The 24,816-nt window shown below is 49.3% G+C and overlaps 4 protein-coding genes across 5 annotated transcripts; 1 reads left to right on the forward strand and 3 right to left on the reverse strand.

Moving 5' to 3' along the window:
- Positions 1–243: 243 nt before the first annotated feature.
- On the forward strand, positions 244–2,384 carry LOC117837706 (uncharacterized). Of its 2 annotated transcripts, XM_034717441.2 has the most exons (3): positions 244–829; positions 954–1,111; positions 1,263–2,384. In XM_034717441.2, exon 3 carries the CDS (start codon positions 1,344–1,346, stop codon positions 2,157–2,159), a length of 816 nt encoding a protein of 271 aa, XP_034573332.1. In that variant the 5' UTR covers positions 244–829; positions 954–1,111; positions 1,263–1,343; the 3' UTR covers positions 2,160–2,384. The 2 variants fall into 2 exon arrangements, with proteins under 2 accessions (XP_034573332.1, XP_034573330.1); XM_034717439.2 differs by having other exon boundaries at positions 244–1,111; positions 1,294–2,384.
- Positions 2,385–2,658: 274 nt separating this feature from the next.
- Positions 2,659–4,839, reverse strand: LOC117837707 (cytochrome c oxidase subunit 6a, mitochondrial). The gene is made up of 4 exons (XM_034717443.2): positions 4,654–4,839; positions 4,434–4,540; positions 4,299–4,341; positions 2,659–2,974 (listed from the first exon to the last, which is right to left on the reverse strand). The coding sequence occupies exons 1-4, from the start codon at positions 4,748–4,750 to the stop codon at positions 2,937–2,939; spliced, it is 285 nt and encodes a 94-aa protein (XP_034573334.1). The 5' UTR covers positions 4,751–4,839; the 3' UTR covers positions 2,659–2,936.
- Positions 4,840–12,409: 7,570 nt separating this feature from the next.
- LOC117837700 (L-type lectin-domain containing receptor kinase SIT2) lies at positions 12,410–15,204 on the reverse strand. Its single transcript, XM_034717433.2, has one exon. The coding sequence runs from the start codon at positions 14,617–14,619 to the stop codon at positions 12,586–12,588; it is 2,034 nt and encodes a 677-aa protein (XP_034573324.1). The 5' UTR covers positions 14,620–15,204; the 3' UTR covers positions 12,410–12,585.
- A 1,383-nt stretch (positions 15,205–16,587) lies between these two features.
- Positions 16,588–22,413, reverse strand: LOC117837705 (homeobox protein rough sheath 1). Its single transcript, XM_034717438.2, has 5 exons — positions 21,759–22,413; positions 21,533–21,658; positions 21,317–21,425; positions 17,413–17,654; positions 16,588–17,263 (listed from the first exon to the last, which is right to left on the reverse strand). Exons 1-5 carry the CDS (start codon positions 22,065–22,067, stop codon positions 17,021–17,023), a joined length of 1,029 nt encoding a protein of 342 aa, XP_034573329.1. The 5' UTR covers positions 22,068–22,413; the 3' UTR covers positions 16,588–17,020.
- Positions 22,414–24,816: the final 2,403 nt, after the last annotated feature.

Below are 24,816 nucleotides of genomic sequence, written 5' to 3' on the forward strand. Positions count from 1 at the left end.
CCAATATCAGTAGTGTGTGTCCATTCAAGAAGAAGATGTGGATTTTGTTTGTCACTCCGTTGCTTCGATGCGTGTTCCTACCCGACTAGGACAAGTAACTCCCTCGGACGACAACCTCACAAGTCACAACCTATGACGTTTGTCCAAGCCTTATCACACTTGATACTATTGATTGAATATAGGAGTATAATTTACGCGTGAGGACAAATGACAGAATTGAATGAACTTGGGTTTTATTGATTAAAACAATTTCCAAGGCTTGGACACTGTGTACGACTCCCATCATCAACAACTGCTAATAATATGGATTATTCTCTAATCGATCGTTAGTTAACTCTAGGTGTAACACGTACTTCATACAAGCTCTATGATGCGCCTCAAAGACACCATGATTTTCCAGTCACCCAAGCAGCCGGAAGTCGTGACACCTGACACGCAGAACTGGCATCGGAGGCACAAAACAAATGGCCCTCCCTCCCTCTCCGGGCTCGGCGTCATGGCGGGCACATGAGCCCCCCGGCGCCGCGCCACCACACCACCGACCCGCTTGCCCTGACAGTTTGACCGGCACGCCTCACACAAACCAAACCCTTTCCTTTCGAGCTCTGCGCCTCCAGCTTTTGGAGATTCGGTGGCTTTGCTCGATCCGATCCGCTGCGCTCACGATGGTCAGCCACGCCGAGGCACCTGTCGAGTTCAGAGGGCGGGGGAGGACTCTGACGCCTCGCCGCCTCGGCATCTCATCGGGTCTGGGCGCTCGGATGCTTTTACTGTACACATCGTCTCGCAAGTAGCGAGCTCCGTACCTGCTTCTCGGTTGGCATTCATGGTATCTTTTCTCGTCTTCGTCCTCCCAAGTCCTTCCCTCACCGACAGCGAGGAGAGGGAGAGAGTAAAGCCGGGGGGCGGCAGTGATTGCAGCGTGAACTCCTGAAGGCGGCTTTGGCTTTCAGGTTGTCTCAGTCGCAGTGTCCCGGCGAAGAACACAGAAAGGGAAGCTCTACCTTCTTTCTCGCATCTCCCTCTGCGCCATCTGCCATAGCCAAGGAAAACAAAGCTTTTCAGGAGCCCTTTGATCCTTCTTCCCCTTTGGTTGGTACTGTTTCTCCAGGTGATCATCTATTCTTACAACTAGCTATCTTCTAGCTAGGTTTAATTTGTTCTTGAAGAACGTATATAACCATAAACAACATGTCTTCACTCACTCTACTGAACAACATCTTCACTCTGTAGTTTGTTCTTTCTTTGCTTGGTGCTACTAGGTGTTTAGTGCTAAACTGCTAGCATTTGCAGCGGTGCACAAGCCTACCACACAGTGATCCCTGTCCCAGTCAGCAGTCACCATGCTGAGGCAATCGCCAAGCAGGAGCAATAATAGGAGCAAGAAGCTCAGGCCAAGCCACACTCTGGAGGCCTTCCTGCTCGTCGCCGTCGGCGTGTGGATCGCGTACCAGGTGATGCGTTCGTACGGCAAACAGCGGGTTGTGGCCGTGGAGACGGACGTCGACGCCGACGGCAAGCCGGCACGGCGCTGGCTGGGCAGGAAGGGCTTCGTCGGCTTCGCAGCTGGCCAGGCGTCTGCCGACGACGACATTGTCGGGATCGGAGACGGGAGCGACTTCGTCGGACGGGGCGCCGCCGGCTCGTCGGACGATCGTTTGAGCCAGGCTCGAGACGCTGGCGACGAGGAGGACCAAGAGGCTGGTGAAGATGATGGCGTCGACAGTGACGCTGACGACGTGGCCGAGGCTGCTGATGAAGAGGAGGATGGCACAGATTTCCTGTCCCAAAGCGGCAATGATGAGGAGGAAATGGAGACGGCGCAAGGCCAAGCTCAGAACGGCATCAACATGACCGTTGTTCCTCCGGTGAATGCTACCGACACCGTGCAAGACGGCGGTGCTGTTCTGCCGGCGAATGCAACTGGCGGTGCGGCAGATGGCACTGCTCTGACTTCGAGTGGCTATCCTCTCAAGAACAACAATTCATCTGCTGATCTGTCGTCGCGTGACAGAGGAGCAGCTGGTGATGCTTCGAACAAGCTGCTGGCGAACAATGGATCATCACCTGGTGAGAATCATAGCCTTCAGATCAACAAGAACGAGACAGCAGGCTCTGTTGCAGGACATGGCATCTCGTCCAGGCGCTCGATTTCGTGAGCTGGGGCTAGGATTGCTGACTGGCTTAGGACTGCATCAAACAGCTCAAATTCTTCCTGCCGAGTAAACGACGTGCTCAGGCAGAAGCGAGGCCGGTTGACACAACACTGGTTTGGTCTGTGTAGATTATAGAAGGCGTAGGTTACTTCGTGGTTCTTCGTGTTCTTGATCATCTGCGACTGTAAGAAAGTATTCTCAACAGCGAGCTAGATGCTACTGCCCGAAGCATTGTCTTCTTGGTGCAGCAATAACTTCCCGAGAAAAGATCTCACCGTTTCAGGAACTACTGCAGTTTTGCGCAATTTTCTGACACGTCGTCACCCAGCTGGAAATCAACATAAAATCTGGGATCCGCTAATACTCAAGAATATACCCTAGAAAAATGACCTTAAACTTGGCACGCCACCATTTCTGCCAAAAAAAGAGAGAAAGCAAACAGCTACGTTCTGCCTTGATACCAAAGGCACCGGAAAATTTATCACAGGCACAGGACGCAATCTGAAGCCATCAGAATATGATCAACAACTTTTCATATAGTGACACCGTTTCCTGAAACTGGGCAATTTGAACTTGATGTCATTTTTTATGTGGGCCGGAAAGAAAAAACAAGACAGGTAATAGCTAACAACACAGTTAAGACCTGACTGTCAACACAAGAGTTTCGTCATTCTTATTTCTTGTTGCTGCAAATAGGTTTCAATGGAAAAGAAAATCACTGGAACAACCAGATAACTCTTTAAAACATGCACGGACTCCAGAAGGTGTGCTATTCAGTGCTCAATGGTGGTCCTTCGTCTCAAACAGGCCATCAGGTCCTGAATTACAGAATTGCACGATCTATCAGAAATCGAAAAACATATTCATAATCCATAACATGGAAGTTTTCTGACTCAACACTAGTCCAATCATAATTATAATGACTGTTTGCAGCCAACTTGTATGTTACAAAATAACTCTTTGGATTCTAAAAAGCATTTTCGTATCAATATGTACAAGCTAGCTGCAATGCTTAAAATAAAAACAGAATATCTAGTATGGAGTCAATGGCATCTGTTGCATACAATATTTGTAACGAAATACTGCAAAATGTACTTGGTGGTATTTTTCGACTTACTGTGACAGAAGGTTGAAAATAAAGGCACACTTGACAATGCATGCTTGAATACCTCATACTAACTCTTATAGGAGAGCACATGACTTATACTCATGCATCAATGCCCCATACTAGACATGAGTGGATTGAAATTATAACCAAATAGGAAAGAGATTAGCTCAGCTGTTATCTTTCCTAGTTCCTACTGTGTTAAGTACAGTGACAACCCAATAGAGCAGACCATCGAAGATGATAAAAGCAAATAATTTCAGAATCTTGCAAAATAACAAGCTTTGTATAATACAAGATTGAACTATGCATTTCCAAACTGCGTACAATGTACAGATCCTGATAGAATCAGGGTGAAGGGTATATAGCAGAAGCACGCGGGCTTATAAACATTTAAGGACATGATGTAGGTGCAGTCAAGTTCAGCTTATATGTTGTATCCCAAAGCACAGTAGTTTGTGGTTAAGCATGGAATCAGAGAACAGTTCCTATTAGAATTGTAAAAAGTATTGAATGGCATGTAATTGTACTGTAAAAACTTGCTAGCATTCAAGATTTCCAGCTTAGTCGATGTTTTCCCTCTCTTGCAGAGTCATATGAGAGAAACTAATGAAACTATTCATTCAGCCTACTTATTCCCTTGCGAGTTCCTGGCTAGACCAATTTACTACCAGATGCAGAGAACAATCCCATAGCACACCCACCAAGTGTTTTGAGTTCTCATTGTAATGTTAGTCTAAAACAAGACAATCATTCATAGCAATAAAACTCATGAATCTACCAGACAGATGCATCCAATTATTTAACCAAGGCTATAGTCCTATAGGGAAATGAAGAACTCTGTCAAATAAATGCTAGGTTAATGTCATGCGGGGCTTCTGACATGCAACTACACATTAATCCCGGTGGCACGTTACCAACTCAAGTATTAATCCCCGACGCATTTCAATCAAACCGTATCGGAAGGGAACGAATCAAAGAACATCGAATCAAGCAAGTAACCAGATCGAAATGCTGCAGAGGTAGACAGTCCATACCCCAGGGGAACTCCTTGTTGCGGATGTGCAGATAGGGGTATGCCTGTAACAACACAATCAGAGAGGAAAAAACAACGTATCAGACTCAGGCCATATCTAATCCGAGATTGCAAGGACACGAGAGCGAGATCTGACCGGCGGCTCGTCGAAGTGGGGGTGGCCCTTGGAGAGGTTGTACGCCGCCAGGAGGGTGCAGGTCACGATCCCGGCGTAGGTGATCTTCTCCCACTTGGCCGTCTCATCTGCGAACGCGTGAACCACAGCGCCCCAAAACCAAATCAGGAACCGACCGGGACTCGCGAAGAAATAGGAGGAGCGGGAAGGGATTAGCGCGAGGGCGGGGAGATGTACGCACAGGCGTCGTCGTGGACGGAGGAAGACATGCGGCGCCTCGCTGGGGCGGCGCGCGCCGCCAGCGACCGGAGGCCGGATCTCGCCGCCGCCAGAGCCATGGGTGGTGTGGTGGTCGCCGCCGCTGGTTTTTGGGGAACGGGTGGAGAATGGTCGCGTCGTCCCGCTGAGCGTGGCTGACCTGGGTTGTTGCCGTGCCCAACCCTTCTTTAACCCGATCCGCTTGTTTAGGTGGGCTTCAAGATTTGGGCCCAAAAACCATTTTCGGCCGTTGGATTCATGCTAGGTGCCACCTTTTTTTTTTTATAACTGATTCAGTGCCGCTTTGAGTTTGTCATTGAGATACAGTGGGATCATGTGAGCCAGTTAGAGCAACTCCAGTGGCATATGTATATTTTGATATCTAAAACTTGTTTCAGTATAGTTGGAAAAAAATTTGAGCTCATCTCCAGCAGTATACCTAAAATTAATAACCTATATTCCTTCGAGGACTAATCTGCGAATGCAAATCATTTTTTCATGAGCCAATATGCATAACCAACCCATCCTTATCCTCTCCTCTCCCTCTTCTTCCCCATCACCCCTGCTGGTGCCGCTGCTCCCGCGCGTCGGCCTGCTTCACCCACCCTCTCCCGCGTGCCCTACGCTCCCTGCCCTCATCGGCCTAGGTGAGGACCACGTTGTGGAGGGGCGGCAGAGCTCACCCCACGCCACCCTCCGCCCTCCACCCAGGCCACGCTGCTGCTTGCCCCGCTGAAAGTGCATCTAGGCCTTCAAGTGGGTTTTGGTGAATTGAATGATAAAACGATTAAAGGACTAACTTGTTTGCTTAAAATTGTGAGCAGGGTTTTATTCTCATATTTATGATGTGATATTATCTCATAAGTTAAGTATGTATTATATGGTTCACAATAAAGAAAAGCAAGCAAGTATGTGATCCCGTGATGAAATTGTATGATCAATGATAAGCAAGGGTGAAGTAAAACTTGGGGATATGCTTTATGGTTGATCTATAAGTCCTCAAATAATATGATAGCTTGATTGACAAGTAAATGGATCATTAAGAAAACAATAGTGATATTCACAAATGGATATTGCAAGATTTCATGTGCATATGTTAAAAAGACATGAGCTTATGTGTTACATATTGGTCTTATTATTGGAAGCTTGCAATTCATGAGCTATTCTTATCAATCAAGAACAAGCATTTGAAGAGAATTTCAAATGGGATTTCATTGTTGATGTCAAAGCAAAGCTAAACTCAAAGTGGCAAGAATAGGTGAAAAAATGAAGCGAGATACTAGAGCGAGGGACTAATCAAGATTTGGTCAAGCGACGGCTTGGACTATGTGCCCTTTGCTAAGGTGAAGTGGCTAGTATCCAGAGGATTTCGAAGTATCATATCTAATCCTTACCGAGAGAAGCAATGCAATGCATCTAATCTAGTGTGATTGGTAAAATGGAGAGACTTAAGAATTCAAGTATATCTTATTATGAAAAAGGGGAAATCTTACGTCACTAGCTCAAGATGTATGTGCTCAAGATGATAGCTATGTTGAGAGCCCTCAAATGACTATTGATCAAAGTATGGCAAGGATGAAAACTTATAAGCTCAAGTGGATGATATAGTGTTTATATTTATTCTTGAGTATAGGTATGTCGTACTATCAAGAGGGATGCAATATTAGCTAATTGACAACACTAAAAGTGCTCTTAGTTGACCTATGTGGTATTGACCTTAAGAAAACTCTTGAGTGAGCTAACTATCCCAACTCAGTTAACAATGGTCGATTCAACCAGTGGGTAAACCAAAAGTGAGTGTTTGAGAGTTTTGGGGCTAACTCAGCCAAACTGGTTTGACTGGTTTGGAAAACCGGTCTGAGGTTTAGTGAGCTAACGGCTAACTCAGCCAAACCGGTCAAGTTGACCAGTTTGGCATACTGTCTAACCCGTCCAAGGGCAACGGCTAGTTTTTTCAAACTAGATCGGTCTGACCGGTCTAGCAACCAGTCTGGCCGATTTGATCCGCTCCAACGGCTAGTTTCTGGTTTGTGGGGTTATATATACCCCTTGGCCCCCTCCTTGGTGGGCTGCTGGTTACACACGACTTGGACACCATCTAGTGATTCTTGAGAAATCTCTGGGTTCGGTTGAGAGAGTGATCTTGTGTGAGCATTAGTGAGCTGAGAGGAGCAATCCATAGCCTGAGCACTTGTGGTTCGCGTCAAGAAAGCCTTCGAAGCATTTGTTACTCTTGGAGGTGTGCCTCCTAGACGGCTAGGCATCGCCGGCTAGCTCCAAAGGTATGGTGAGCCGCAGCAAGTTTGTGAGGGCTGCGATCTTGCCTCCGCAAGGAAAAAAGTTCGACTAGTGAAGACGAGGAAAGTGATTGAAAGAGACCCGGCTTGTTTGAAGGGAGTTGAAATAGACTCGTATTCCAATAGGCTCCTCAAAGGAGACGTAGGATTCATTGCGGTAAATCTGAACTTCGGATAAATAAATACTCGTGTCTTCATTGCGTGCTTGTCTTGTGTGCAAGAACTATTTTTTCCCTGTTGGAAATTATGTACAGAAGCCACTCTCCAAGTTTGGTTGGTGCTAGAAGATAAGGAGGGACACGAGCAGCACTTGTGTGCCACCCTGCCTGGACCGGTCTGACCGGTCTGGCTTGGGCAGTGCTGCTGAGTGGGTTGAAGTTTTATAAATTGATCAACTCACTTATTCACCCCCCTTTAGGCAACTTCTTGTTCCTTTCACCCACACGGCCCCGCCCTCCGCTCCAAATCGATGTCAGCAGCTGATCCTCCACTGCGAATTGACAAGTTGTGGCCTCATAAGCTCCCCCCTGTGGCCATGGAAGGAATTGGAGAGGCGACGCTTGGAGCCGGGAAGCGGGAGGACCCGGTGCACGCCCAGGTGGCGGAGCCTGGACCCGACGGTAGTGCTCACCTGGCTGCGTGCACGGGGGCCCTCCTTGTCGCCTGCGCTGAGGCCAGGCCGGCGGATCTCACCGGCGCAGCGGCGCTCTCCCACCCAGATTCGAGGTTCGCGGAGCTGCCGTGCGGAAGAGTGTGCCCGTGCGGAGAAGCGTTCGGTCGCCCATATATTGGCTGGTGAAACTGCTCATGCGGCGGCGTTGGGCCGGCGGAGCCTGCCCGCCCCTCATCAACGTCCACCCTTGGTCGAATCGACCTTGAAGATGCGGAATAGAGCAGGGGGACGGAGCGCGTGTGGCGGATCCACTTCGGATTAACTGGGTTAAACATGGTTAAGTCGCCTAACACGCGACACTCATGCCTTAGCCAAGTCGACACGAAGCGCCGTCGGATTTCATCCGATTTAACCACTTAAACAGGACCGAAATAGCAAACTCACACGAGGATGAGCGGTTTCAGAGAATACAACAAGTCCACTTGAGTTGAACACATTAAACATTTAGTTCGGTCATAAAACAACATCAGAGTTTACAAGGTTCAGAAGAAAAAACAACAGAAGGTAAAACAACTAGCGGAAGCTAACTCGTCGGGGTCGGACATCCCTGGTGAGGCCAACCGGGACATCAGCGATCCTTCTCCTCGCCGTCCGAGGAGGGATCCCACTCAACCGTCCAACCCGGAGGGAGTTGGGGCGGCCAAGTGCCAACAGAGGAAGGCTCAGAGGCAGCAACTTCACCTGAAAAGAAGAGCCACAACAAGGCTGAGCTACTAAGCTCAACAAGACTTAACCGACAGGGAGTACGCTACTCCACCACTTCTAGACATGCAAGGCCTTTTGGCTGAGGGGTTTGTTTGCCAAAAGCGCTAGGTGTATCCCTACTTTCAAGTTTTAGCTCCGGTTCTGAGTTCATTATCCGATCTAAGTTTGCAACCTAGTCTAAGCAACCATGGAACCAACCAAAGGTATATAAATAACATCATCAACCATGTCATCATCAGATTTCCTTTATTACTCAGGGTGACATAGCGATCAAGCAATCTCAAACTGTGAGAGGCAGACGAATCGATTCGAGTTTCTTAACCATGCATGGCGAACCTAATCTCACGACATCTGCGCACCACAAGGGTCGCTTCCTGTGTCGGCCGTCCCCATCAATTCCCAGGCGCATGTCAGGTCCAAACTTCCCTTGGCATGCAATGCTCCACATTCCCGGTCTCTACCGTACTGTGACCGCACTTGCACCCACATGATGCACCATTGGAACCTCGTTCCAGGGACAGCAAGGGTATAAGCCACGCCCTAGTTCAATCAGGTACTAGGCTTCCCCATCCCATACTAGGTATGAGATTAGTACTTTCAAACACTTGATCATGAACACCACCACTGTCGGGCCTTAGCAAGTTTTATAGACAGACGGGACGATCAACCGACCACCAAAGAGTTACCCAAAAATCCTGCCCCGTCCATCGTCCTTATAGTTGCAACAGAAGGGGAAACAACCAACTCCTACAACTCACGAGTGACAGGGAATCACTCGGCTTTTACCGTTTCCTAGTTAAGCAAGGCATCTACTCGGTCCAACAGCTAGTGTTCAGATCAAGGGAGCTAAGTTATGCATCTATGGTTCCAAACAACTCCTATACGTAAATGCACAAGCATGTTAAAGAAGGCATGCGCAAGTTTGGTAAAACACAGGGGATTCATGCATCCGGGGCTTGCCTTCGAACGAGGAGGAGGGAAGCTGCTCTTCTACTTGGGCGGCTTCGGCTTCTGAAGGCAGGAGCTCGGCTACACCTTCGTCTTCTGGCGCCGGGTGCAGCTCGTAGAAGCCGTCGGCGAGACGCAGCTCTACACGAATGCAATGCATTGGTTAGCATTCAGACGGTTATTTCAACAGCAACACTTGCAAGTTGAGCCGAGAAACTTGCGGCAAGTTACAGGAGGGTGGGGAGGTTCGCTGGAGTTGGTGGGAATCAAGATATAAGGGTCGGATGGGAAGGGACTTATGATCTGACCCTTAATCTAGAGGAATAGATGTGTTAGGGGTCCTCAGACTTAACGCTGAAAAGTCCCCCAAGTTTTACACATACACCCTCAGTTCAAGGAAAAAGATACAGCCGAGCCCTCGGGCGAGGCGGAGAAAGGTCGGCGGAACAGACAGGGTCGAGCGAGACGGAACCGGGGTCGGGCGGATAGGAGGGGTCGGACGAGGCGAACAAAGGGTCGGTAGCTTACCTTCGTCTTTCGGATGAGGCTTGGGGTTGGGAAGAACAGGCTTGGGCAGAAAGACTAAGGCTTGGGACAGTGGCGAGGATGTCCGGTGGTACTCCGGCGGCGGTGGTGCTTCTTGTGGATCACAAGCAAGCTCTTGTGCAGCACGGGGAGCAGTGTCTGGTGGATTGGGGGAAGGTGGTGTTTGAGCGGAGAGGAGAGTTCCTCAGACTTCAGCGGTGGCGCTGTGAGCACGATCAAAGAGCAAGTGGGAGGGCAGCGATGGTGAAGGGGAACTCCGGTGGGGCTCCGGCATTCCCTTTTATAGCTGCGCAGAAGAGAGAAGGGGGAGCGGCGCGAAGGCTGGGGAAGAAACGATGGAGTACGCTGCCGGGGCGGCGATTGAGCGATGAGGGCGGTGGAGCAGGACTTCGGGGATGGCACCGGCGGTCATTGGGCACCGATGACAGGACGGCGCAGGCGCGGTTTTGCCGGTGGTTGAGATTTGGCGAAGGCGGGCGTCGTCGTGCGGTGGATTTGATGGAAGTGACCGCGGAAACGGCGCTAGAGGGCGCACAGGTGAGAAGACAGGCGGCTGCGGGCGCGCGGGCGAGCGCGGAGCAACAGATTGTCGGGGCGGAGCTCTGACGCGGCGGAAAAGGAGCTGTCGCTGCCGTGGTCTGGGTTGGCGGAGGAGGAATCGTCGCGTAGCGAGGACCGGGGCGGCGCTACTGTGGAGGAGCGACGGAAAAGGCGGGCGGACTCGGGCTCTGCAGCTGAGATCTGGCGATGTGATGATGGGCGTGGGCGGCGAGGTGCTGCAGAAAGGGTAGCAGAGGAGCTTCCGCTGCGATTGGGGAAGTGGGCGCGAGAATCCATCCGGTCGTGGCCGGCGACGAGGCGGAGCGGCGGGCGTCGGAGGAGTTGAGCCACGCGGCTAGGGAACTCTGAAGCGGCATGCAACTCGAGTGCGCCTGTCGCGAGAGATCTGGGAGAAAGATCTCGTGGGTCCACCGGTCAGTCTCGGTGGTCCACGGCTCAGATTGAAGGGAGGCGTTGTGGGAGGACTTAGAAAGATCTGGCGGGCGAGTTGGGGTCGACGGGGTCGGAACTGGGGAAAAGCGGCGAGAGGTCGGATCTCCAGGGTCGGAACCGGGGTTGGAGGGTGAGCACTTAGACTTGGTAAACTGAGACAGGGGATCAGGGACTCGGATTAAGATTAACGCGAAGGATTTTTAACCGAGGTCGTTACAGCGCGGGGAGGACGTCGCCGGCCGGAGGTGGGGATGACGTGGCGGCGCAGCAATGGAGGGGACGGAGACGGCACGGAAGCCTACGACGGAAGCGGTTGGTTTCTGCCGCCAGTAAAAGGAAAATTTAGCAATCCTGGAGTTGGATATGTATATTTACATATAGGAGACTTAAAAATTTTAGGTACGGTAAACCATATAGGTACGCTACTGGAGCAAGTTTTTGTTGGTTTTTAAGTATTATGCTAGTTTTTAATATAGCAATCCAGTTTATGTAATCTACTGAAGATGCTCTAACATCCAAGCCTATTTCACCGGAGTGGCAAAAATACAGATAAAAGACATAAAATGCACAACCAGAGAGAGAGAGTGAAGTGTTTTAGGGGTATCCATACTTTATTTTACTGCCATCCAACAAAATAAAATGACAAAGAGCTATCTTTAGGCCACCCGAGTGTTTTCTTGGGTGCCCTGTTCCCACTGCTTGGAATTAGTGGGTGTTTAAGGGGATCCAATGGCTATTGTTCATCTTCAACCTCTGCCCGACGTCCTCCATTGTTTACTTCCTGTTTCTTGTCGAGCTCCTCCATACCAACCGCTGCACCTACCTCCGCGAGCTTTAAAGAAACAACTGGTGTCCATCAGTGCCTTATTCCAAGTAACTGGCTGATCGACTCGTGCACTGACTTGGACCGTTCTCTTCCTTTTCTTATTTCTAGATGCAGAGAAGAGAGAAGTACAGCAGTATTATGTGTTTCCTAGCTTTTATTTATAAAAAAAGATTCGATACGAGCATCTGCAATTTTAAATATCGACAAGAGTGTTTTGAGCCTAAAATTTAACACACCTCCAAAACTTGCCGAGGTTCGTAGTTTCCCTCCCATGCCTTTCTCTTTCTTTCCTCCATGCAGTGCTAATTAGGAAGAAGAAAGAGGGAAGAAATTGAACTTGCTGCAGTAGTCAATGAAATTCAGCCAGGATAGATTCCACAACAGGTGCAAAATGCCACATTTCTAGTCATTTTCTGAAGCCAATAGTTCAAGGCAGCTCTAGTCAGAAAATGTGTTCTTCTATGAAAATACCCTGAACAGTCACAAATAAAGCCGTAACCAGTATTCCATTCACACGCCTGACAGTTTTGGTGAGGCTGGAGTGATGCCGATGGGATCTTTCTCCCGCTATGATTTTGGACCTGGCATGTGACAAGTCTCTTTCACCCCGTGCACAGATTTATCTCGAGCATCACTGCTACTTTCTTTACCTCATGCGTTCCGATTCTTACTGACCAAGACGTACTACTTGGCATTTGATCTCTACAATTTTTAGTGGACCTGAACTTTCCTATTGCACTGTCTCATCAAGTGATCATTGCTATACTCCATCATTGGTTGTTCTTGTAGTATGTACCGAAATTTTGTTCCTCCAGCTTACATCAGGCAACTTACAGAAGACTATTGGTGCCATCCGATGTACATCCTCACTCACGTTCTAACAGCACAAGGCAAAATACTATCCGAAAAAAAAGCACAATGCAAATGTTATCTCCCTCCAGAGAGTCCCGTCATGGTCCCGATGCTCATCGCCGTCGACGACGCATGCGACGCCGACATGACAAAGGAGTCGAACCCTTCGCTCCGCATGAGGGCCAGCATACTGAAGCTGAGGTGCGCCGGCGTGAGCTCGGGGAACGGCATGTCGCCGTCGAGGTACTGCATCACCTGCCGCATGCTCGGCCTCGCCCCCGGCAGCGGGTGCGAGCACAGGAGCCCGAGCTTGAGCGCCAGCGTCGCCTCGCCGGCGTCGTAGCTCCCCTCGAGCTTCGCGTCCACGACCTCGGCCAGCGACTCGTTCTGCCAGTGGTCGAGCACCCAGTCCACCAGCATCAGCCGGTTGTCCGCCATGCTCTGCTCCACGGGCCTCCGGCCGCAGACGACCTCGAGGATGAAGGCGCCGAAGGCGAACACGTCGGTGAGAGGGGACGCCTTCCCTGATCGTGCCAGCTCCGGGGCAAGGTACCCCATGGTGCCGACGACATGGGTGGTCTGGGGGTCAGCTCCGTGGTCATACAACCTCGCGAGACCAAAGTCACCTAGCCGTCCGTTCATCTCGCTGTCAAGTAAGACATTGCTCGCCTTGATGTCTCGGTGGATGACGACCTGCTCCCAATCTTCGTGGATGTACAGCAACCCTGACGCCACGCCCTTGATGATCCGGAACCTCTGCGCCCAATCCAACGTGGCCTTCTCCTCCTTGCCGTACAAGTACTTGTCGAGGCTGCCGTTGGGCATGTAGTCGTAGACCAGGAGGAGCTCGCCTTTGCGGCGGCAGTAGCCGAGCAGCTGCACGAGGTTCCGGTGCCGGAGACGGCCGATGCTGACGACCTCGGCGACGAACTCCTTTATCCCCTGCCGCGATTCGTGTGACACCCTCTTGACGGCGACCTCGAGCTTTGATTTCGGGAGCACGCCCTTGTATACTCTCCCGAATCCTCCGATGCCGAGGAGCTTCTTGCTCTTGAACCCCTCCGTCGCGCGGAAGAGGTCCTTGTAGGTGAACCGGTGCGGCCCGAACTCGACCTCCCAGTCTTCTCGGAGCTCGGCGTACTTGAGCCGCCGCCGGACGAGGACGACCACGACGGCGACGATGCCGATGACGGTCGCAGCGGTGGCGATCGGCAGCATGATGTCCAGGACCTTGGACCGTGGCTTGGGGCCGAACCTTGGGAGCTTGGGGAGGCCGGCGATGTTGATGGCCGGAGCAGGGCCGTCCATGGCGAAGCTCCAGCCGAGCACGTAGTGGAGCGACTTGACCGTGCCTGTTGCTGATGAGAAGCCCACGAACGCCGGGTCCACGAGCACGTCGGAGAGGTTCTGCGTGGCCGAGACCAGAGGCTTGGAAGGCTTGGCAATCTTGAGGGGAGCCAGGAACACGTTGATCTGAGTGGTCTCGCCGTCGTAGTCCACCCAGACTTGCATGGCCTTGGCGCTGATGAGGCTCAGGTTGTGGAACGCGCCGGTGCCGTCGTTGTAGTAGCCGGCGGTGCTAACGTTGACGGAATTAAGGCTGTTGATGTCGATGCCGACGTGGTTGTCGTTGGGGTCGTTGAACTCGGTGCTCCGGATGGTGTCGAGCTCGACGCCGAAGATGTGGTTGCTGGCGTTGCCGTTGTTCGTGTCGTTGAGGAAGCCGAGGTACTGGCTGGGCAGCGCGGTCGAGAAGCTGTTGTTGCCGACGAAGAAGACGATGCCGTGGCCGCTGAGGTCAGCGTAGGCCGGGATGATGCCGAACACGAACGACGCCGAGAAGGAGCGCACGGGCCCGCCGGGGGACCGCCGGAACCGCAGCGGCGCCGGGTGCACGGCGTGGCCCTTGAGCTGCGCCGTGCCGTTGGTCAGCTCCAGCAGCCCCGAGGACGTGATGACGGCCGTGCCGTCCAGGGCCAGCGGCACGCCGGTGAAGCCCGAGTACACGAACTGCTCGTCATCCCCGGCGGCGAGGACAGCGACGCCGACCAAGCCGACGAGGAGGACGCCGGCGGCGAGAAGAGAGCGCGCGCGGGTCAAGTCAACCATGACGGTACAACAACCACTTGGCAAGAAATCCTCGAGCAATTCACATCACCCGAGCAGGCGCCGCCGCTTCTTGAGATCCGCGCTTGCTTGCTTGCAGTTGCAGTGCCGTCGCGCTCTGCCGGTAGCCGTTTTATAATCTCCGGCCAGTTAGTTCAGAGCATGTGGTGACCAGTCCAATCGAAGCTACTGAATTTTATTGGAATCCATCTAGATAGGCTCGTATGACTTGGTGGTTGGGGTCGTCTCCTTCTTCTTCTTCCTCGCGAGATCACGCGCGCGCCAGTCTGATCGGATGGGAACAGGCCATCCTCCCCGGCCGGGCTTGGACTTTGGCTGGTCAGGCGTGGTCCAGCTTGGAAACTTCTTCCCCGCCTGTTGTTTAGAGGTGTCAGCTTTCACGCTCGCGTTCGCGGCGATGTGGACGCCTGTGAATGACCCGGGCGCGCGTGACGCCGTCGACCGGGACTGCCGGCGAGCTGGGATCGCCGCCGGCGACTTTCTAGATGTCGCTCGTCACGGCGGCAAGTCTTGTATGTGTGGAAATGTCATCCGGGGCGACATGAGGGCGGACGTGAGAGTGAGAGTTACTGTGCGTGTGTCGCTGTGCCGCGGCGGGCTGCGACGCGTGTGGAGCACATTCTCCCGGCGGGCCGGCGGATAGATGCTAATCGCAGTTGGACTGCGACCGATCGCGGCGATAACCTGGAGCAGGTAACGAAGGTCCAAAATTGAAGACGTTCGAGACGTCGGAAAACGCAGGTCTGCACTCTGCAGTGGCAGTTCCAATCATGCAGACTGTGGTGGTGACGATGCGGCCGGCCGGCCGCCCATCGGTAGTTGACTTGACTAGAACCGGACCTGGCACTGCCACGGCCCGCCGAGCCGGATCACCAGTCGTCGGACGCGTCGTTTCCTTTTTTTTTTTTTTTGAGCCTGGACACAGTCGGTATCATCGTTGGTTTTCAGAGTTCAGACTCGTGTAGCTCCTGGCTGGGCTGGGCAATCCTCTGCTGTGGACTAGCTGGACAGGGGGCCTCTCCCCTGATGGGCTGCCCCTTTCTACACTGGGCTGCTGCTGTGTGGTCGGGTCGGCGGGCTGCTGCTTAGCTCGTCACAAGGCCCTTACTCTCTTCACAGATCAACGCTGGGCCATAAAATCAAGGGCCGCGCTCACTTCACCGATCCGCACCATTTCATTCCACCCAACCGCTTTGACTTAGCCCAGCAACTGGCAACCGCGCAGCATCTCCTTCTAAAAAAAAGAAAATAAAGAAAAGCAAAAAAGAAAAAGAAAAAGAAAAAAAAGAAGGATCATCATCACTCATCCGCCCCATGCGGCGCTCCGTGAACGGACGGACGACCAGCAGGGCAGCACGTCCACGGACATCCGCGGCCGTGAGGACACACCCAGGAGGCCAGGACGCAGTTATGCGGCAGCTCCTACATTGTTGTCACAGGGCGTCCGGCCGGCCTGCCTGCCGCGCGCCTACAGTGGAGAAGTACACGCCGGCCCGCAGCCACCTGCAGGCTGTTCATCGCCGTTGCACTGCATGCCGCCGGCACTGTGCGCGCGCTACACTACAGTGCCGCCGGTCGCCCTGGGGTCTGGGGATCGGAGGACGGGAGGCGGATGCGGTGGTTGAGCTCACGAATCATTATGATCATGCAAGGGTGAGCTGGCTGGCTGGTTCCATTCCATGGTTGTGGCGAGATCGATCCGGCCGGCCGCCGCTGTCTGCTGGACGGTGGTGGCGCGTGCTGTGCTGGCGCACTGTGAGGCACTGGTGGCCAGGCGTACGGCCGCGCCGTACGGACATTTTACCTCCGTACTTTCCGCTGATTGGTTCCACACGGACAGAGCGTGAATAATCCACAGGACGGGCAGCAATTACATTGCAGCAGGCTTAGTGAAGAGTAAGGACAGGCGGCGTTCCAAACCTAGAATTACCTGTGAAAAGAAATGGTCCATTGACCTGAATCACCCATCTGGGTAATAGTTACTACACACAAAACATACACGGTTCGTTCTCCTCCAGTTCATATTACCAGGGCAATTCAAGGCACAAGCTGAGAATGTTACCAAATGTTTAGTCGTCATCTTTAGAAGAAAACTGTAAAAGAAAACCATGATGCCTAGCTACTTTGCAGGGAATCACTTACTGTGTATTTACGGCCGAATAGCAACAATGGCCATCAACCAACAGTTCAAGCACTACCTCAATAATCACCGTACCGCGAGCAGCAGATTTAGGCTTTTTACCCTGCCGCTGCCATGGATCGGCAATCTTTGCTGGACGTCCACAGTAACCCCCAACACCATCGACCGGCAACTTTAATTTGCTGGGCGTCCGTCCGAACGTGCATGCATGTACATGCAGCTAGCAGCAGTGGCACTAGCCCGTCACGACCCCAGCCGGTACATGCCGTCCGGCGCCATGAACGCCGTCCTGCTGTCCGCCATGTACAGCGCCGCGGCGCCCTGCGGGGCGTGGAACCCGCCCGCCGCCGCCGCCGCCTCCATCATCGCGAACGGCATGTCCTCCGATGTCGGCTTCCAGTGCCGCTTCCGCTGGTTGATGAACCAGTTGTTGATCTGCTTCTGGTCCAGCCCTGTCGTCTCCGCCAGCGCCATCTTCTCCGTCTCCTGCGCCCACCCGCTCGCAACATTCAAAATCTCACACAACTCATGCTGCAACAGCGTGTACAGCTGCCATTGCATATATATATATGTGAAGAACATATGAGTAATTTGAAGAGGTTCAAAAATATATGCAAAGATGTAGGGGGTCATACAGAAGGGTAGGGCCACTTGTAGTGCAGCTCCCACCAGTGGAGAAGCTTCTGCCTGGCCTCCTTGGGGAGCTTCCCTTTCTTCTTCCTCTTGGTGAACTCCTGCCGGAGGCCGCCCAGGTAGCCGCCGTACTTCCTCAGGAGCTGGTGCTTGAGCTCCTTGTCCTCGGCACAGGGATCGATCTCCTCAGGGCAGCTCGCGTCCTGGTCATCCTCGGACGACCCAGCGCCTTCACAGTTACTGTCTGTAATAAGTATATAGATCATCGAAAAACAAAGGTTTGTTAAAATTTGTCACTTTTGTTATAACGGATTAGATCACTTCTGACAAAGTTTTGGTGAGTAAGGGCCACCAATTATGGAGAGATCTACAACCCAAACAAGTTTCTCAATTAATTCTGTCTGTTTAGATAGGTGAGATGGTACGAATGAACAGTCGAATCCTGAACAAATAGTGCTCATGCAGCTACAGTAGATCGGAGCCTAGGCCACACTACACAAAATAATACTACTAGGATTGTTGCCGCTTTAACACCCATGGCATCATGTTTATTAACTTTGAACAGGTACTGTTTTGATTCACATTTTACAGGGAAGAGAGTCTTATAAAAATGTCCCCACGGAAGGATAATAGCCTCTTGTGCAGACCCCGAACATAAGGATCATTCCCTTTTAATTCATTGAAATCTTCTTAATCAATTAGATTGACAGCCAATATCAACGTCACAGACTAATAATAAACGGCATAAACTCTAATAGATTGAAAATGGGACAAATCGAGGAAAAGAAGCTACTGCCTAAAGATCGCATACAGCATACATGCATTCTTTCAGGACATCTTGCAGCAATTGTGGTTTCTAGGTGTATTATAAAAATTTAGGAGGATGATTTGAATACTTTAGAAATAATGTATGCGAGTAAATATGCTAAAATAAAGTGCAAATACTATCTTAGAGCAACATAAGAGAAATGCTAGTGACATGTCAAAATATATAAATCACTACGCATGCATGCATTGCTGTCTACACTGATACCGCCATGACATAAACCCTCTATGAACCTAAACTCACTGCACGTGGCAAAAGTTGGGAAAACACAATGAAACAACTGAATCATCAATTATTCATTCAATCACCCTTGATGTCAAAGGATTGTGCAAACTACGGAATAAAATATTAAATATACACACTGAAGACATTTACAACAGAAATAGAAAAACATAATGAAGCGAGAAACTTTAAAACACTTTTATTCAATTATGGGAAAAAAGTTCTTCAATGATTTCCACTACTGCTTCACACATGAACTGCTGAACTTGATGGTATTAAAATTTCGAACGATTGGTACTAAACTTTTAAATAGACAACAAATGCACGAGCCAAAATATGGAACAATCACTCTCGATTTTGAATAATGTGTTTAGGAATGCATGTTAAAACTGATTTATTACGGAACTTCACCAGTTAGCTAATTAGCAATTGTTGGTGAATACAGATAAGCGAGAAGCCTCTAGCTGGGGCATCAGGAATGGTAACAGATAAAATTACATGCTCCTTATCAGTTTGAGTGTATTTGTACAAAGCAAGTGCACTCCTTGGGTACATAGTCATTAGATGCTATATATCCTTATTAAGAAAAGGTTCATAGGTTCCAGTTCCAGGTGCTTTCTCTCTTATTAGTCATTCTTGTGGGCCAAACAATCATACACAAGAGAATAGTTTCACAAACTAATCTATTTCACTAAACATGTCCTATCTTCTTAACCACACACATGTCACAACTCACAAGTTAATAAAAAAAGTTCAACACCAAATTTTAAATTTTCTACTAACTACAAAACGATGAATGGAATGCTAAATGCATCTATGTATTATCACAAGATAATAAAAGATAAAATGTATATCAGATAGCGAGATTTTTTGCTCTTTTTTTAAACATTTAGAAGATGATGAATGCTGCTAAAAATCTGACCTTAGAAAGCAGATGAAGAGAATTTAACACTCTTGGGCTGATGTGGCAATTTCATAATTGAATTCAAAGAGGCGCATTGTTAATAAATGCCCTACCATATAGCCATGCATACTACTGGTATCCATGCAGCAATCACATACAAGCTAGGTACGGTTGAACAACACACCTGATCGATGTATGAGGTCAGCTGGCGGTCAGCAATTCTATGTGTGCTGCGCAAGAGGGTGGGGGGTTGTGATTTTTCAAATACATGTTCAATGAATGAATTGTTGGTTTTCCTTTTCTTCATACCACAGAAAGTAGGTTTTGTAATACCTTCCATCCATGCACTACACAGATTTAACCTGACCATTCAGTTAATAAAAACCACAAATGAAAACTATACTTTATGTGGTACTGAAAATGAAACTGAGCAAACAGAGAAGGTGCAGCAACTAACACATACAATTGGCATTTGACAAAGCAATTGTTTCACTAAAATTCTGTGGCAAATAGGGCAATAATAAAATCAGCGGGAAGGCAATGCAACTCAATGTTGGATGACAATCCTGAAGCTGTGACGCCTATCTGGTACACGTATGTCATGCATGCTGACATGACCCTATTGCTATTTTACATTTCACAAGCATGGCAAAAATATAATAATATAGTCCTTTTTAATGGAAAGATAATATAGACTTCGTTCCACATTTGATTTGTGGAAGCTAAGTAACTGAGAATTGAGATCTGTTGCAACATTGTAGGGAACATGGGATTGTGCAGTTTTTATTTGGAAATATAAAGGGCCTTATGGTATTAATTGCTGGTATAGTAGCACATGGAGAAGGGGCACATCATACTTGCTGCATTTATACAAGGTTAATAGATCTAATCTGCTGGGACTCAAAATTTGATAATGATCCAGAGACCTGTATGATAAACTACTACAAAACTGCCCAGTAAAATATAAAACTATATTTGGAGATAAAACCAACTTATGGCTATGTACTTATGTGTGATCGTGTAACCTTTTTTCTTGCATATATGTCCCTATATACTACATGAAGCAGATGGTTCTTAACGCATCAAGAAACAGCGGTACTACATTGACCATAGGAAGGACGCATGAACCATGCATGTCAAGCGTGTCATAGCTGGATCATTACCCCTACTGTTGTAGAATAGATCAAGAGACAAAGCAAACAGTGTAGTAACAGTACATATCCATCTCGAACAGTGTCGCTATTTATTTGGTTACCCATAATACTCGCGGATGCAGAGACGACACACACTACTAACAGCAGATTGCACCGCCCATCCACCGCCACACGTGTGTTGCAACAGCTAACTGTATATGCTCACAAAACGAGCTTATATGCTTTAATTTGATTAGTTTGTTAACAGTAATATCAAGCCGAGAAGACCAATATTCTTTTGAAAAAGATGGATATGATGTTACACGAATCTCTCACAAAGCTACAGGCAAAGAAAACTAAAGAAAATATCGGACATGGGAGTGGTAAACAAGAACCAGGGGCTCTGATGTCTCTCGTCAGTAACACCATGCTTGTAACTGAAGAGCGTCTTCAAAAGTGTTCGAGCATCATTCCATGGCACATCATCAGCTCTCCAATATTGCATATACAATTTGAGCTAAAGCTAATAAACGAGAGGTGGAGAGCCATGAAACCTGGAGCTTACTGTGGCCTCGTGATGCTCACTATACTACTGATGGATGCTCTATTATGCTTCAACTAAACAAGTGGACTAATGCATGCAAACCTTATCCCCTCCCCGAATAAACTAATCAACAAAATAAACGGCCAGATGGCCGTATCAGTGGCAAGAATCCAAAGAAGGGAAAAAGCTAGCTCAGTTGCATCGCATAAACCGAACATCATTTCCAGATGTGGTAAGCTACCTGTCTCAAAAGAACCATACAGAAACAAATATTTACCGGTGATCGAATCGAGCTGCCTCTCCACGCTCTTGAAGAACTCCGCAGCTTCCTGGATCGGGCGCGCCAGCTCCTCCTGGTACTTCACCAGCATGTTGCAGTAAGCCTCCTGCAGCGGCAAGCAGGAGCAGGCGATTAGTTTTTGAGAGCAACACCATGGACAGAAGTATCGCATGCGACGAATTGAATCGATCTATCTGTCAAAGCACGGCAGACCATGAACTGGTCGAGCTCCGGGTCAGCACGCGTCGGCTCGTGCCGCCGCCGGCTTGGCCCCGGCTGTGCGTCCAGCTTCGCCGCCATGGCCGAGAGCCTATCTGACACATCCGGCGGCGCACCAACCTACGATCGACAACAGATAGTTAATCCATGATATGAATTTTTTATTTTTATTTATCCTGACCAGATTAAACTAGACCTGTGCATGGCTTCTTGTACTAACCTTTTGGCAGTCCAAGTAGGCAGCGACGAGGGCCGAGTACTGTGGGTGCGACATGATCTTGGTCTTGATGGTCTCGGCATCTACCGGCGAAATCTCTCCTTGTGCAAGTGAACCGTCCTTCCGGTGGCTATGTTGCGCGGCCGACGGGTCGGCAAGTAACTGCTGCAGCGCGAGTCTTGAGCTGTGGTGATGCCCGTCCGGTGACGGAAACCCCTGTGCTGACGACGATGCCGGCAGCAAAGGAAGCTGCAAGAAGGAAGCCTTGGAAGCACTGCTCCCGCCTCCGCCAAGATCCCTGAAGCTATCCATGGCGCTTTCTTAGTGTGCCAATCAAAAGACAAAGAAGAAGAACTGAGGCCAAGACTTAAGAAACCCTAGCTAGCAATGGATGGGAAGGAGGAGATGAACTCAGAAAGATGCTTGAGATATTTGGGATGGGAAGATGGAATGAAGAGAGGAGGAAAGGTACAGGTACATTGGTTGAATGATATGCTTGAGTGGCTGGTGGCTGGCTTTGTTCCCATGTCAAGTCAGAGTAAAGAGGAAGCTGTGTGTGTTGCTGTTGGTAGCTGCCGCTGTTACAGGCACAGGACAGCTGCCTGCGAGGGAATACTCGGGGCACTCGGCTCGAATTGACAGAGACCAACCGATGCGAGGGGGAGAAGATCCGTACCAAAGGTGCAGGCGCATCATACATATCACATGCAGATGCGTGATCTTTTTCTTGCTCTTCATCAGTCCTTGCTTGGGACGTTTCTTGGATCTGGACGGATTTTTTGAGGTTTCGGGTGTCGCCGACGGCCCTGCAGGAGCAGTCAGGACAGTGAGTTGTTTCATCTACAAGCAGTAGCAAGCGTCACATAGCTGGGACTGTAGAATGAAGTTACAGGCAACAGCTGCGGTGTTCCCGGCATGTCGTCTCTCTCCGCCAATCTTTCCATGTGTTTAGCTTTACCCCTCCCTTTCACCAAGATGGAAAGATTCTTGGAAAAGTAACATGCTACTAGTGTATGTTCATGCCCTTGGCAGTTGGCGCATACTCCCTCCAGCTCCTGTTTCTCCACTTCTTAATCTTTCATCTTTCCATGGCAAGATTGTCTGGAGATAAATCAAAGCCCAAGTTATATTTGATGGTAGCGACTAGCGACATAACAAGGCATGTAGTATATATCCAAGTACTGGTGGAGGCGATAAAATGAAAATTTTGCCTAAAACACTCGACATCAGACAATCTCGATCGACTATTCGAATCTGATGATATTTGCTGAAGAGCTAATCGTCGCTGAGGTAATTTGTGGGGTAAACTGTGCGCATTAGGTTCGTTTATGGTCAGGAGAGGAGAGTGTAACTGTAATAACCTTCAAGAATAAGCAACTCTGAAAAGGATATAGTGGCATCATATTAGGTTATGCGTCAGTTTAGCACAATTATATTTTAGTAGTGTGGCCCAAACTAGTCTGAACCACACTTGCCTTGATCCAAGGGCGGTCACACGTTATTTCCAAAGTACATATATCTTACCTTCCTTTCAAAATATTCTCCCTTACCAGATAGAGTATAAGAAAGTTTACAATGTCAGCAACATAAAGCATATACCACAAATTATCCCTGAGTTAAACAAACTTTTCAGCATGTCTTACAAATTGGATATACATTATTAACCAAATTTTGACACAAGATAGCTCCTCGTTAAGAGTTAGTCATAGCCGCTAAGAAGGCAATCAATGGCGATAACAGCTAACCAAGTTCTCCCCATCCTCCGACCATTTTAATCTCGTGAAAAGTGGCAGCATAAATCAATCACATTAGGCACCATCATGATTTGAAAGATGTCTAATCAAAGTGTAGACGGGTTCCCCTAGTTGTAAAAATAGACTCTAAACTAGGATGGGGTCACTAACAAACGGACCAGCTGGAACTTTGCTCCATGCATACATCATCACTTCATCAGTATAATGCATGAACTTATATCCAACAAATAATCCAAAGCAAACCTGAATCCAAAACCAAAAAAGGGTTCCAGTATTTTTGAGTTTAGAAATGGAAAGTATTTTCTTGATTCGCCAGCCAGATTGAGCAAACTCTGTAACAGTCGAGAAAAGATTACCTCCCTGCCTACACAGCTAGCAGTGCGATGGACACAACGAGAAGCTATGTCCACCGCCAACCGGCCTCCATCGCACCCTCTACCAGATGAGAGAGAGGAGCCCGTGTTTTCTGCTCGTCTTGTCACATCTATGTCGAAAGATGGGCTACTGCCAGTAAAGCTCAGTTTATGCTGTGCAGCCAGGGCTTCAGCCACATGATCCTCTCCGCTCCATCCGATCCCGTCCGTCCCAGTTGGCAATGCCTGCAGCCTGCAGGGCCCTATGCTACCTTGACCTATATATCTTTGCTGGGCTCCAGCCTCCAGAGAAGAATATGTATAACGAGTAAACAGCGAGAGAGATTGTGACATAGAAGCTGAAACTGAAGACATACGAGCGAAAGTACCATGACGAGTCATCAGAGGTCGCTGTTAACCACCTACCAGTTTTTAATTTAGCTAACCAGTCAGGGAGCTATTTATATATCCAGGTACAGTCGAGTTGTTTGCGAACGCCTGTAGATGGCGTGGTGTCTATATGCAGACTCCGTAGTGTCACGATCGTGCATGTTTTATTTGAAATATATATAACCGGAGGATATAATGGTCAAAGAATCTCGTCGAACAGTACGGACGGGACTTGAGGCCTTGTCACCTTATCACGTCCTTTCGTGGCACCCCTATACTGTCTTGTTGTAGGTATTCTGTCTTTTCGACGGTATTTCAATTTTGTGCGGCTACCCTGTATGATCATTTCTGGCCAGATTGCCGTTACCTAGCATCATTAATTTTGGGGAGGACTGACGACGCCAGGATTTAAAGAAAAACAATAAAAGCTTGACAGGCTTAAAGAAATGCAGTAAAAGCTAGCTACCAGTGCACCACAGCATCAGGACGAGGTTGTTCAAGAGACGAACGCAAGCAACCAAACATTGTAACGGTAAAACAACAGACACTGCAGTTAGTAGTAGG

This window comes from Setaria viridis, chromosome 9 (genome assembly GCF_005286985.2).
Source record: "Setaria viridis chromosome 9, Setaria_viridis_v4.0, whole genome shotgun sequence".
Taxonomy (NCBI): Eukaryota; Viridiplantae; Streptophyta; class Magnoliopsida; order Poales; family Poaceae; genus Setaria; species Setaria viridis.

Bases quoted from the DNA above. Each gene is read 5' to 3' on its own strand.
- LOC117837707 (XM_034717443.2), bottom strand. From the start codon at position 4,750: ATGGCTCTGGCGGCGGCGAGATCCGGCCTCCGGTCGCTGGCGGCGCGC. The intron at 4,541-4,653 runs GTGCGTACATCT...ACGCGTTCGCAG, and splicing joins CTCCGTCCACGACGACGCCT to ATGAGACGGCCAAGTGGGAG. The intron at 2,975-4,298 runs GTATGGACTGTC...TCTGTAATTCAG, and splicing joins CAACAAGGAGTTCCCCTGGG to GACCTGATGGCCTGTTTGAG.
- LOC117837706 (XM_034717439.2), top strand. From the start codon at position 1,344: ATGCTGAGGCAATCGCCAAGCAGGAGCAATAATAGGAGCAAGAAGCTC.
- LOC117837700 (XM_034717433.2), bottom strand. From the start codon at position 14,619: ATGGTTGACTTGACCCGCGCGCGCTCTCTTCTCGCCGCCGGCGTCCTC.
- LOC117837705 (XM_034717438.2), bottom strand. From the start codon at position 22,067: ATGGATAGCTTCAGGGATCTTGGCGGAGGCGGGAGCAGTGCTTCCAAG. The intron at 21,659-21,758 runs GTTAGTACAAGA...TGTCGATCGTAG, and splicing joins CCTACTTGGACTGCCAAAAG to GTTGGTGCGCCGCCGGATGT. The intron at 17,655-21,316 runs GTAAATATTTGT...TACTTATTACAG, and splicing joins GCAGCTCGATTCGATCACCG to ACAGTAACTGTGAAGGCGCT.